A 12,738-nucleotide genomic window follows, 5' to 3' on the forward strand; every position below is an offset into this window, starting at 1 on the left:
AGATATGCTCATATCTACTTTTGTTTTGTTGGTTTCATGAGCAATAAGAGAGTCATGAGCTTCCTTGAGTATCCCATGAGTTTCTTTTAGACCCTCATGAGCCGTCTTTAGTTCATCATAGGAATCTTGAAGAGAAGTGTGTCTTTTCTTTAATTCCTTAAACTTTGCTCTTTCTTTGCTTATGAAGTCATCAAAACTATTTATTAGCTCAAATAGATCATCATATGAATATTCCTCTTCATCATTTATTACCTTAGAGTCACCATTTTCCATAAGAAAATGAGGTGTGGAGAAGAGTAAAGGTGCTTCCTTGATGGCTACACCGGTAAGACCTTTTTGAGATGGCTTCTCATCATCGGAGTCGGAGATTGAGCTTGCATCCGAATCCCACTCAACATAGCATGCTTGACCATCTTTCTTCTTCTTGTAGTATTTCTTGAATACCTTCTTGCCATCACTCTCCTTCTTCTTCTTGGAATATTTTTCTTCTTTGTTCTTGCAATTTGTGGCAATGTGTTCCTTTTCGCCACATTCAAAGCATCTTCTTTCTTCGAAGGGATTATGTCGGAGGATTAACTCCTGTCGCAGGGATCCCGAGAGACCCCTTTTTAGAGATTCGACCGGGGGGATGATCCTGAATAAGTTCGTCGGAGAAATAAATGGAAGTGGAAGTAAATGCAACGGCCGGTGGTGGGGGATGATCGACCTAGTGCAAAGGGAAGTAAATGCACTGGAGTTTAGACAGGTTCGGGCCGCACGGGGGCGTAATACCCCACTCCTGTATGGATGCAATAACTGTCCTGAGGGAGATCCCTCGAGGATGTAGCTGGTTACAAGAATATTGTGTCTAACTAAGAGCTTGAGGCCCCTTGTTCTTGGGCAGGGACTACAGTTTTGTTCTTGGTGCTTCTGTGCTCGATGCTTACGGTCTCTTCTTCGTTGGTCAAGGCCCTTTTTTTCATTGTCTGTTCTCTTCTGTCTGTCGACTCTTTTATGCACTCACCGGCTGCGACATGCCCCGAACGGGAAGGAGGGGGCACAAGTTCCAAGACACCCTGACTGGGAAAGGCGTCATCATTTCCTCTGGGCAAAGTAACCGGGGAGGTGGAAAACGCGGCGCACGCCCGGTCACTTGTCACCATAAACGCCCTGGCAACAGGCGCCGTTGAGAGGGCCCACCGGGCAGCGACAGAGCTACCCGGTGTGCCTGCCCTGTCTTGTTCCTCTGCCACGGTAGGGCGGCAGGCGGAATGCCTTGATCCTGGCGATGTTATCCCGAGACACACCGGATGATATGGGACGGGACCCGTGCAATTAATAGCCCCACGCCTCTCTGCCAAAACGTGGCAGGAACTGACACTGTGGCGGGAGCAGTTGGGAATGTCAGGCTGCGCACGCTCATTAAATGCGGCCTCAGGTCTCTGATTGATTGACACCTCATCGGCGGGCCCCTCGGGGGCCTTTCCGGGTCGTCGGGGCACCGAGTGCTCGGGGGTACTGTTCACCTCCCCGAGCACTCTCCCCCGAGAATGCCAACCTTTGCCCTCGGGGCACCGGGTGCTCGAGGGCACTGGTTACCTCCCCGAGGACTCTCTTCCGAGCACTCTCGCACGAAACTTTGGAGAACCGAGTGCTCAGGGGTTGCCACGAGCAACCCCGAGCACTCTCTCCCGAGTACTTTTGCACAGACCTTTCGGGGAACCGAGAGCCCGAGGGCTGCCACGCGCAGCCCTGAGCACTCTCTCCCGAGCATTCTCATACTGGCCCTCGGGGAACCGTGCGCTCGGGGACTGCAGCGCGCAGTCCCCGAGCACTCTCTCCTGGAACTTAGCTCTTCTGATCTTCGGGGGACTAGGGTGCTCGGGGGTGACCGGCCACCTCCCCGAGCACTTTCTTCCCAGTACATAGACTCTGCGAGTCATCGGGGAACTGGGGTGCTCGGGGACCAGGGATTGTGGCCCCGAGCACCTCCTCCCGGAACTTAGACTTTCCTCACCTCGCGAGAGGGACCTCGCGGGATGGTGACACGTGGCGGACGGCTGGCCTGACCTCGGGACTCAGGGACCCCCGGTTCCTGATACACTGACAGTAGCCCCCGGGCCCATTGGCAGGCGATGGCACGGAGACTGCAGATGGGCCCTTCATCGCGAACGAGGCCGAGGCTGGCGTGGACGCCACAAGGCAAGCTTTCAAGAGGTGGCCCTTTAGATTCGGGCCTCTGGTACGGCCCAACGGGGAGACAGGTGGACGCGTGTCCACACAACTCCCGAAGGGCATGACAACGGTACGGGCGGCACACGCGGCTGCCCTGCAGATCGAGGAAAATACGCCTGGCAGCCGCTGACGCCGCACGACCAGCGGGAGATCCGCCTAGCAGTTGCGTCGACCGAGGAAACCGTCCCGCTGACTGCACCATTGGCAGGAGACGTTTGAATTCTCAGAGATATAAAAGGGGGAGGGGATCGATCCGCCCCCCTCTTTATGCTATCTTGCGATCTTGCTCTCGTTTCCTTCGTGCTTCGGAGCCCTTAGAACCCCTTTAGGCAATCGGAGCGCTTCTCCTCCTTCCTCTCCACCACCAGGCAACCTCCCCTCCCGACGAGATGCCGAGAGCCGGAGGAAGCCGTCATGACAAGACTCCGGACAGCGTGCTGCCGGAATCTCGCTTGAAGAATGAGGAGGCGGCGGATAAAGTCAGGAAGCTGCTGGTTCCCGAGGGCCAGCAAGGAGCCTCGGTGGTTACGCCGGTGAACTTCCCGCTGGCGACGACCATTCCAGGGCACATCGTCTTGTTCACGTCTTTTGTGGCGGCGGGACTGGTGCCGCCGTTCTCAACATTCTTCCTTCAAGTCCTCGACACCTACGGCATCCAGTTGGTGCACCTGAGCCCCAACTCTGTCGTAGTGCTGGCGGTGTTCGCGCATCTGTGTGAGATGTTCATGGGAGTGGCACCTTCGGTGATGCTTCTTCGACATTTCTTCGTCCTGTGATTGGCCGGGAAGAAGAGGAGGTACTCCACGGCGGACGTCGCGGGTGCTGCAATCTTCGGCTGCGAGACGGCCTGGGGGAGCAGTACATCCCCCAGGTGCTACGCAGCAAATGGGAGGAGTGGCGGCGGGACTGGTTCTTCGTCGACGTCGACCCCCATGATCATCTCGCCCTACCGGAAGTGGCGGCGGAGCCCCAGAAGTCGACGTGGGAGGCGCCGCCGCCGGAGGACGCGAGGTTGGAGCCGGTGTTCGAGCGCATCAGGTTCCTGCGCGACGCCGGGCTGACCTCGGTAATGGTGGTGGCGGACTTCTTGCGTCGCCGCCTGGCGCCTCTGCGGGAGCGGGCCCGGCCGTGCTGGCTCTACACCGGGCCCGAAGACATCACCCGGACCCAAATCGGCGCAAGCTGGGACCTGGGCCCAGCGGAGCTGAGGGGCATGACCCGAGTGGTGACCGGCGTGGAGGACACGAGCCGGGCGGAGCTCCCGTGTCCAGAAATGGCGCTCTGCACTAACCACGAGCGCGCGACGATCCTGGCGAAGCTGCCGGAGTTCGACGCCCAAGGGCTCGTCGATCGGCCGAGGAGCCGGAGCCCCGAGGCCCCCGAGCTCCCTGGGTTGGATGAGGTGGCCAGTGAGGGGGCCGCGAGCAGCCCGGTGTGGGCCGGTGGTCCGGGCGCCACGTGCAGCGAGCCGTAGGCCAGTAGTGGAGCCGCTGCGGGCAGCAGCCGCCGCACCGGAGAAGAGGGCACCGCCGACAGCGCAGTGGCAGCGGCACCGGGAGACCGGGGGAAGCGCCCCCAGGTCTACATCCCCATGCCAGAGTCCCCGCCGTCGCCATCGGCAGCGGCGGCGTTCCCGGTCTTGGAGCGGCGCCTCGTAAGGATGGGGCCTGACCCGGCGCCCGAAGACCGCGCGGTGGCCCCGCTGAGCCCCCGTCGGAAGAGGAGACGGGAGGATTCCGGGCCGGCGCTGCAGAGCCCGGAGTTCAGGCTCCCGGCGGCCAAATGGCACTATCGGGGGACTATGACCGCGTAAGTTTCATTCTTCGTTCTTTCTTGGGCGCTCTCCGCCGGAACTAAGCTTCAGTTTTGACCTTCGTCTGTCTCTTGCAGGCCACCCACGGGCGCCGCCGAGGCTGAAGGAGCACCGACACCGGAGCCAGCACCCGAGCCAAGCCGGCCAGCGGAGCCGAGGCAGGCAGACGCGGCGATGTCGGCGGGGCCAGCGGACGCGACGGCCGAGGCGAGGACGGTGGAAGCGGCGGCGGAGGTGGGGACGCAGCCGTCGCCCGAACCCTCTGCGCCGGTGGAACCTACCCCGGGCGTGCACAGCCCAGAGCGGATGATGGCGGAAGCAGTGGCCTTGACGGGGCCAGCGGACGCGACGGCCGAGGCGGGGACGCTGCCGTCGCCCGAGCGCCAGGCACCGGTCGAACCTACCCTGGGCGTGCCGAGCCCGGGGCGGATGATGGTGTTGCAACACTCGGGGACCCCGAACCCCCTGGAGGCGGGTCGCGGGGAAGCCAACGCTCCACCGGCGCCTGGTCGGCCTGCCGATCCCTTCCTGGCCGCGATCGATGGCGTCCAGGTGGCGGTCGAGCGGCTGGGCGTGGCGGTGGACGCAAAGGAGGGGCAGCTTGAAGCAGAGCGCGCGAGGCTAGACGCGGAGAGGGCGCAGCTCACGGCCGCCTGGCGCGCCTTCGAGTCCCGCCTCGCCGCGCAGCGTGCTGCTAACAAGGAGGAACGAAGAGCCATGGAAGAGGCCCGCGTGGCGGCCGCGCGGGAGCAGAAGCTTTTGGAAGATACTCGCGTGGAGATCGTGCGGGAGCGGGAGCTTTTGGAAGATACCCGCGCAGAGATCGCGCGGGAGCGGGAGGTTTTGGGGAGCGCCCGCGCAGAAGCTACGCGGGAGCGAGAAGACGCCGCCTGCCTAGCTAAGGCATCGCGGCAGCAGGCTGCCGAGGCCCTAGCCAGGGAGAGGCAAGCGCAGGAGCGGGAGGATGCGGTTGCGAGCCGCGAGTGGGCGGCGGAGGCCCACGAAGATGACCTGACCCTTCGGGAGTTCGATGCTGAAATCATGTCGGTGAACCTGGGCACCCGGGAGGACTTGTTGTCCCGCCGGGAGGGGGAGGCTGCCGAGGCGGCGGCAGCCGTCGCTGCCAGGGAGGAGTAGAACGCTAAGCATGAGGCGGAGCTGACCGCTCGTGAGTGGGCTCTGTTCGAACTGGTGGCGCAGGTGAAGCAAGCCGCCGGCCTCGCACCCGGCGCCGGCGCTTCTGGTGCGGCTGGGGGCCAGGGTCTCGAGGAGCAGCTACGGGCCGCGAAGGAGAAGCTCGAGGCTGCCTTTGTCTTGCGGGTCAACCTGTAGCAGATGTTGGAGGACGTACTCTGGCGGATGCAGCGGGCCGTGGAGAGGACCGGCCTTGGGCGACTCGTCGCGGACGAGAAGAGCGATGCCCCCGGATGACACGTCCTGGGACTTCAGCAAGTCTGCGAGTGCCTCGAGGCGCTACCCTGGGCCGTCCAGGAACTTGCCACCTGGGAAGGACGCGGCTTGGCCCAAGCGGTGGCCGAGCATGTCCTGGCCCGCTACCAGAGCAGAGACTCGAACTTCCCGCTGGAACCAGCGTGGGAAGGAGTAGTCGAAGCCGAGGGAGAGGCCGCCCGGGAAGCGGTTCGGAGCACCGCTGCCGAGGTGGCGGCTGGCTTCAGGCGGGAAGTGCCGCCGCCGCCAGCCCCCGGGGATGGCCAAGACGACTCCGACGCCGACTCTGCCTCCGATTAGGCTTTGGTAGTAGTTTCTTCTTCTTTTATTTTTGTCTTGATGTAAATACGGGAGTGATCCCTTAGAAATGCTTGTATTCCCCTTGTGAATATAATGGAAGCTTTTCTATGGGCTCGCAACTCCGATATCCTCGAGTACTTAGTGCCTTTTCTGATGTTTTGCCTTGATGTCCCAGGAAGTACTTAGTCGGTCCGACCCCGACCTTTCCGTCCCCGAGAACGAAGTCATCCTGATCATCCTTCTCGGTGTGTTCAGACCCTGAGCCCTCGCGAGTCTGCATTGGCTAAGTCAAAAGACAAAGACACGAACTTCCTTGCTCGGGAGATAGGTCGATCCAGCGCGGAGCACGCCATGACCGGTGAACACTTTTTCACCTTGCGACCACTCAATCAGCAGATCGAAGACACGCGCGGGCGGAAATGCGACCAAGAGTCCCCATGGTTCGGTGGTGCCCAGGCTTAAGACGGACCGAACCGAGCACCGACAGCCCGCCCCCGAGGCCTAGGCTCCGAACTACTCGAGTGGCTCGAGCGATAGGATTACCCAGGGCGCCCAGGGACTCGGTAGTGCTCGGGCCCTTAAAAGCGGACCGAACACCATGACCACCATGAAAGACTTTGATCGGACATTACCGCACGTACGGTACACCTTTCTACGGACCGTTCTGTCGTTCTAGGAAAAAGCGAACACACGGTAGGGTTTTGTGCGCGAGGAGACCATCTCACCGGGCAGATTAGAATGCGAGGGCCCCCGAGGACGACTCGGGAACAAAATACTTTTGAATGTAAATTCGTCTGAATTTAACCACTCACCGGACAGCTGTCGGCCTTCCGGCCAACCGATCCAGGAGGGGCGTGCGCTCCGAGCTCGGGGTGGCTGGGGACTTGGTTCCCACAGCCGGGGCGCCTGAGCATCAAGGGGCAGGCGAGGAGCCCAGGGTCGGGTGATCTCGACCACTCATGCTTAAGCGGTAGGACCACCCCTGGACCCTTGGGGCCGAGCAATGACCTAGGCATCAAGGTCCTTGCGGTCGAGCTGTCTTGCTTTGATTATCGATCTGTGACTTAAGAGAGAGAGGAGAAAATCCTTGTTTGGTGCGCTCTGTTAGTGCGGTATTTGTTATAGACTGCTCTCGTTTTCGACCCGGGACCTCTCGAATACCCAGACCGACGGACAAGAGTAGGCAGAGGCATAACCCAGAGGTCCTATGGTTCGGTGGCGCCCGGGTATGATAGACCAGACCGAGCACCGACAGCCCGCCCCTGGAGCCTGAGCTCGGGACTACTCAAGCGGCTCGAGCGATAGGATTACCCAGAGCACCCAGGGACTCGGTAGTGCCCGGAGATCAGCCACGACACCGAACACCACAGCCTACCACATCGGACGTAAGTCAGCGGCAGCTGCCCGCGCACATACCGATCGGGATTCTTTTATCAGCGGGGAAAAAGAGAGAGCGAACTTTTCTCGCACAATCGAGCATCTCACTAGACAGATTAAACATACGAAATCCAGAAAAGCGAAATTGACATACGATTGCATATTAACATTTACACTGAATTGACAAATTTTACAAGGTTGGGTGACTTACCCAGCTAGTGGTAGCCCTCGGTCAACTCGGGCGGCACGGGGGGGGGGGGGGAGCCCCCGGACCTGAGCCGCGAGCATAGCCATCTACGGGTAGAACCTCCGCAGGTGCTCGATGTTCCACGGGTTGGGAAGTGGTTGCCCGTCTTCTGCCGCCAGCCTAAAAGAACCTTCTCGCGGGACCCCGATCACGGTGAAGGGACCCTCCCACATAGGGGATAGCTTATTCTTTCCTTCGCGCGACTGGACGCGTCGGAGAACTAGATCCCCCACCTCAAAGGACCGTGCCTGAACGTGGCGCTGGTGATAGCGCCGCAAACTTTGCTTGTACCGAGCCGCCCGGACGGCGGCACGCCGCCGGTGCTCTTCCAGGTAGTCGACGTCATCGCGCCTCTGCTGCTCTTGCTCACCCTCAGAATATGCATGCACCCGAGGGGAGCCTAGAGTGAGCTCGGAGGGGAGGACCGCCTCAGCGCCGTACACGAGGAAGAATGGAGTCTCCCCGGTGGTGCGGCTTGGCGTGGTCCGATTAGCCCATAGCACGGCGGGCAGCTCGTCCACCCATCCCTTCCCGTGCTTTGCGAGCACGTCATAGGTCCGGGTTTTGAGGCCCTTCAGTATCTCAACGTTGGCGCGCTCAACTTGCCCGTTACTCTGAGGATGAGCGACGGAGGCGAAGCAGAGCTTGATGCCGAGGTCTTCGCAGTAGTCCCCGAACATGCCATGACAGGGGGATGGTGTGAAGAGCCTGAGCTGGCTGGTGAATCTGCTTTGCGTGGAACTGGCACGCCCTGCAGCGCCGAACCAGCTCGGAAGCATCCTGGAGGGCTGTAGACCAGTAGAAACCTTGCCGGAAGGCCTTCCCGTCCAGCGTGCAGAACGATGAATGGCCACCGCACTCGCCCTCGTGGATCTCAGTGAGGAGCTCACCGCCTTCTGCCCGGGAGATGCATTTCAAGAGTACACCTCATGCGCTACGCTGGTAGAGATCCCCATCTACTATGGCATAGCGCTTGGACTGCCGAGCAACTCTTTCGGTAGACGCCTCATCCCCAGGAAGGAACTTTTCCTTCAAGTACCCTCGGATGTCGTCCATCCACGAGGCATCTTGAGAACATTTAGCAAGTGCAGCGCACTCGCCGGACAGCGGCACCCTGACGGGGCTTCCCACTGAGGGCTCCGCCAGGGTCCCCTGAATTGAGTTTGAGGTTTCCCCTTCGTCCTATTCGGCAGGAAGGACGGAAGGCTGTGTGAGTCTTTCTTCAAAGACTCCGGCAAGGACGCGCGCATGGGAGGAGGCCAGGCGGGAGAGCTCATCGGCCAGAGCGTTGTCGCGGTGAGGGATGTACCGCAACTCCATGCCATCGAAGCGCCTCTCCAGCTTCCTGACTGCTGCCACGTACACCGCCATTTGAGGATCCGTGCACTGGTACTCTTTGGACACCTGGTTGATCACCAGCTGGGAGTCCCCTTTGACCAGTAGGCGATGAATCCCGAGGCCCACCGCGACTCTGAGGCCAGCGATGAGACCTTCATATTCCGCCATGTTTTTGGATGTGCGGAACTGCAGCTGCACGATGTACCGGAGTTCTTCACTCGTTGGGGAGGTGAGAACCACTCCGGCCCCCGCGCCTTTCAGCGAGAGGGAACCGTCGAAGTGCATGACTCAGTACCCGGGCGCGTCGTGCCCAGGATACGCAGAAATCTCTTCTGGGACGACCTCGGGGATGGGTGTCCACTCTGCCACGAAGTCGGAGAGCACCTAGCTTTTGATCGCCTGGCGACTGACAAAGTGCAGGTCGAATTCCACCAGCTCCACCGCCCACTTGACAACTCGCCCGGTGCCTTCTCGGTTCTGGAGGATGGGCCCCAGTGGATACGTGGTAACCACCGAGACCTTGTGCGGTTGAAAGTAGTGGCGCAACTTCCGCGAGGCGATGAGCACGGCGTAGAGCAGCTTCTGAGCCTGGGGGTACCTTGCTTTGGCCTCCCGGAGGACTTCACTGACGAAGTACACCGGTCGTTGTACCCAGCAGACCCGGACCGCGGCCTCACCCGAGGGGCTGTCGCAGCCCCCAGGCTCGGTGACGTGGTCGGGGCTGACCGGGTGCTCGGGCTCTACTCCCTGGTCGAGAGGAGTCGAGCGCTCGGGCTTGACCCCCTGCTCGGGGGGAGCCAAGTGCTCGGGCTCGACCCCCTGCTCGGGTGGAGCCGCGAGGTCGGGGGAGTGCCCCGGGTCGGCCGGGAGCTGGGACCCAGCACCTGGCCCCGCGCACTCGTCGCACTCCACCACCAGTACCATGCTTACGACCTGAGGAGTGGTCGATACGTAGAGTAGTAGTGGCTCACCTTCGGATGGGGCCACCAGCACGGGCGGTGAGGTGAGGTATGTTTTTAGATCGCGGAAGGCCTGCTCGGCCTCCGGCGTCCAGTCGAAACGACTGGTCTTCTTCAAGAGTTTGAAGAAGGGGAGCCCCCGCTCTCCAAGTTTAGAGATGAAGCGCCCGAGGGCCGCCATGCAGCCGGCGAGACGCTGAACCTCCTTGAGTCGTGCTGGGGGTCGCATCTGCTCGATGGCCCGGATCTTCTCTGGATTGGCCTCGATTCCTCGACTGGAAACCAAGAAACCGAGGAGCTTGCCCGCAGGAACCCCGAAGATACACTTCTCAGGGTTGAGCTTGAGGCGGGTAGTGCGGAGACTGTTGAAAGTCTCGGCAAGGTCGTCGAGCAGGGTGGCGCGATTTCGGGACTTAACCACGAGATCGTCGATGTAGGCCTCGATGTTGCGGCCAACCTGCGAATCAAGGGTAATGCGAATGGCGCGCTGGAAAGAAGACCCAGCATTGCGCAAACCAAAAGGCATAGACATATAACAGTAAGTCCCCACCGGGGTGGTAAAAGCAGTTTTTTCTTCGTCCTCTATGGCCATGCGAATCTGGTGATACCCAGAGTTTGCATCTAAGAAACATAAAAGATAACATCCCGCGGTTGCATCTACAATTTGATCTATGCGGGGCAAGGGAAAAGGATCTTTAGGGCAAGCCTTATTTAGGTCGGTGTAGTCCACACACATGCGGAGCTTGCCGTTGGCCTTCGGGACGATAACTGGATTTGCCAGCCAGTCGGGGTGGAGGACTTCTCGGATAAATCCGGCATCGAGGAGCTTGCTGACCTGCTCCCGGATGAATTCTTGGCGCTCGGGCGCCTGCTGCCGGACTTTCTGCTTCACCGGGCACGCGTCCGGGCGCACAGCCAGGTGGTGCTCAATCACCTCCCTAGGGATCCCGGGCATGTCGGACGGTTGCCGTGCAAACACATCGACGTTAGCCCGGAGGAAGGTGACGAGCGCGCTTTCCTATTTGCTGCCCAGGTCACCGCCGATTCGGACGACCTGGGAAGCGCCTTCGCCCACCACGATCTCCTTCGTAGGAACAGAGGCGTCGGCGGCGAGTCGGGGTTTGGATGAAGAGGGTCCTGGGCCCCCTGTGCAGCCTTCGACTTCGGCCTGGGCTGAGACCAAAGCCATGTACGACTGCTCGGCGCAGGAAATGGCGCCGCCGGAGTCGGCAGTCACGGAGATGGGGCCTGCTGGGCCCGGCATCTTAACCGTGAGATACGCATAATGTGCGGCCATCATGAATTTGGCGAGCGCAGGACGCCCGAGAATGGCGTTGTAGGGGAGGGGGAGCTCCGCGACGTCGAAGAGGACGTTCTTCGTGCGGAAGTTGTCTCGACTCCCGAAGGTTACGGGCAGCTCGAGTGCCCAGGCGTCACTCCGCAGAATGGAAGCGATGGCTTTAGGCGCCTAGAGGACACTTGCAGCTTCTCGAAGGCCTCCTTGGAGAGGAGGTTGAGGCCTGCACCCCTGTCGATCAGCACTCTGCCGACCTTGACATTGCAGATGGTGGGGGACACCACCAGAGGGAGTCGCCCCACGGCTGCAGTACTGGTGGGGTGGTCGGCTATACTGAACGTGATCGGAGCGTTCGACCACTTCAGAGGACTAGCGGCCTCTTCGCTCGGGGTTGCCGAGCACACTTCGCACCACATGGTCTTGATGCCACACCGCGAGGAAGGCGTGTAAGCGCCTCCATCGATGAAGGCGACGGTGTGCTCGAGTTCCTGGAAACCGAGCTCGGCATTGCTGGGGGCGGCCTCAACGTCGCCTCCCCCGCGGGATTCATCGCGCTCCCGTTGGCGCTGCTCGATGAGACCTTTGACCGTATGACACTCCGTGAGATCGTGCCATCTGGTCTGGTGGATGGGGCACCATTTGCCTGGCTCGGGCCACGCGGGAGCGGGGGCCCTCGCTGGAGCAGGAGCCCGGGCAGGAGCCGGGGCTCTTGCGGGAGCTGGTGCCCTCGCAGGTGCCGGGGCCCTCGCGGGAGCTGGGGCCCTAGGAGGGGCCCTGGCCGGGGCCCTCGCGGGCGCGGGCCATCTGTCGGCGGCCGCCCAGCGTTCTTGCCGGCGGTCGGGCTCTTGGGACGGCCTATGGGCGGGGCCCTGGGCCGGTTCGACAGGAGCGGCTTCACACTTTCTTCTCTTCTTCTTTTCCCGCCTGTCGGAACGGGAAGAACTTGGCTGGTCGGCGGTGGGGCACGGAGCATGCCACGCCCGGGCCTCCGCCGCCTTGGCGCACTTGTTGGCCAGTGCGAAGAGCTCCGCAGTGGTTTCGATTTCGTGCGTACCTAGCTTTTCGAGCATCCGCTCGTCGCGGACGCCCTGCCGGAAGGCGATGATGATAGCGTGGGGGGCTATCCGCGGGATGGTGTTGCGGACCTGGCTGAAGCGCTAAATAAAGCGTCGCAGCGTCTCCCCCTCCTGTTGCTTGACGGCATGGAGGTCGCACTCCAAACCGGGGCGTGTGAATGTGCCCTGAAAATTAGCCACAAACTAGTAGCAAAGGTCATCCCAGGAGCTAATAGATCCTGGGGGTAAGTTCATGAGCCAAGAACGGGCAGAGCCCCTCAAGGCAATATGGAAATAATTTGCCATCACCTTTTCACTGCCCCTGGCCGCTTGGATGGCCATAGTGTATATTTGGAGGAACTCGACGGGGTCGATGGACCCGTCGTACTTCTCCGGCAGCTCAGGGCGGAACTTGGAGGGTCATTTGACCCGTCGGAGTTCACTAGAGAAGGCACGGCAGCCGGTGCCGTACCCCGTGGCGCGGGCGGTGCTCCTTGGCGGAGAACGCCAACGAGCAGGGGAATCCTGGCGATCGCGGGCCGGAAAAGAGGAAGCTTGGTCCTCAGCCTCGGCCTCCGGCCGGGTCTCCCGCTGGCGCTCGAGAGTGACGCGCGCATCTTCATGGCCCTTTCGCTCGTTGAGACGCAAGCGGAGGTCCTGGGCTTCGGACGTGGCCAGGGGGTGGCGCT

The 12,738-nt window shown here is 61.2% G+C and overlaps 1 protein-coding gene across 1 annotated transcript; it reads left to right on the forward strand.

Annotated features, from left to right (window-relative positions):
• The first annotated feature begins 3,805 nt into the window (after positions 1-3,805).
• Positions 3,806-5,164, forward strand: LOC133883431 (uncharacterized). Its single transcript, XM_062322763.1, has 3 exons — positions 3,806-4,023; positions 4,105-4,261; positions 4,619-5,164. Exons 1-3 carry the CDS (start codon positions 3,806-3,808, stop codon positions 5,162-5,164), a joined length of 921 nt encoding a protein of 306 aa, XP_062178747.1.
• Positions 5,165-12,738: the final 7,574 nt, after the last annotated feature.

Source organism: Phragmites australis, chromosome 1 (genome assembly GCF_958298935.1).
Source record: "Phragmites australis chromosome 1, lpPhrAust1.1, whole genome shotgun sequence".
NCBI lineage: Eukaryota > Viridiplantae > Streptophyta > Magnoliopsida > Poales > Poaceae > Phragmites > Phragmites australis.

Coding starts and splice junctions, on each gene's coding strand:
- LOC133883431 (XM_062322763.1), top strand. CDS start 3,806: ATGCCAGAGTCCCCGCCGTCGCCATCGGCAGCGGCGGCGTTCCCGGTC. Junction 4,024..4,104: donor TATCGGGGGACTATGACCGC/GTAAGTTTCATT, acceptor TGTCTCTTGCAG/GCCACCCACGGGCGCCGCCG. Junction 4,262..4,618: donor CGGTGGAAGCGGCGGCGGAG/GTGGGGACGCAG, acceptor GTGGACGCAAAG/GAGGGGCAGCTTGAAGCAGA.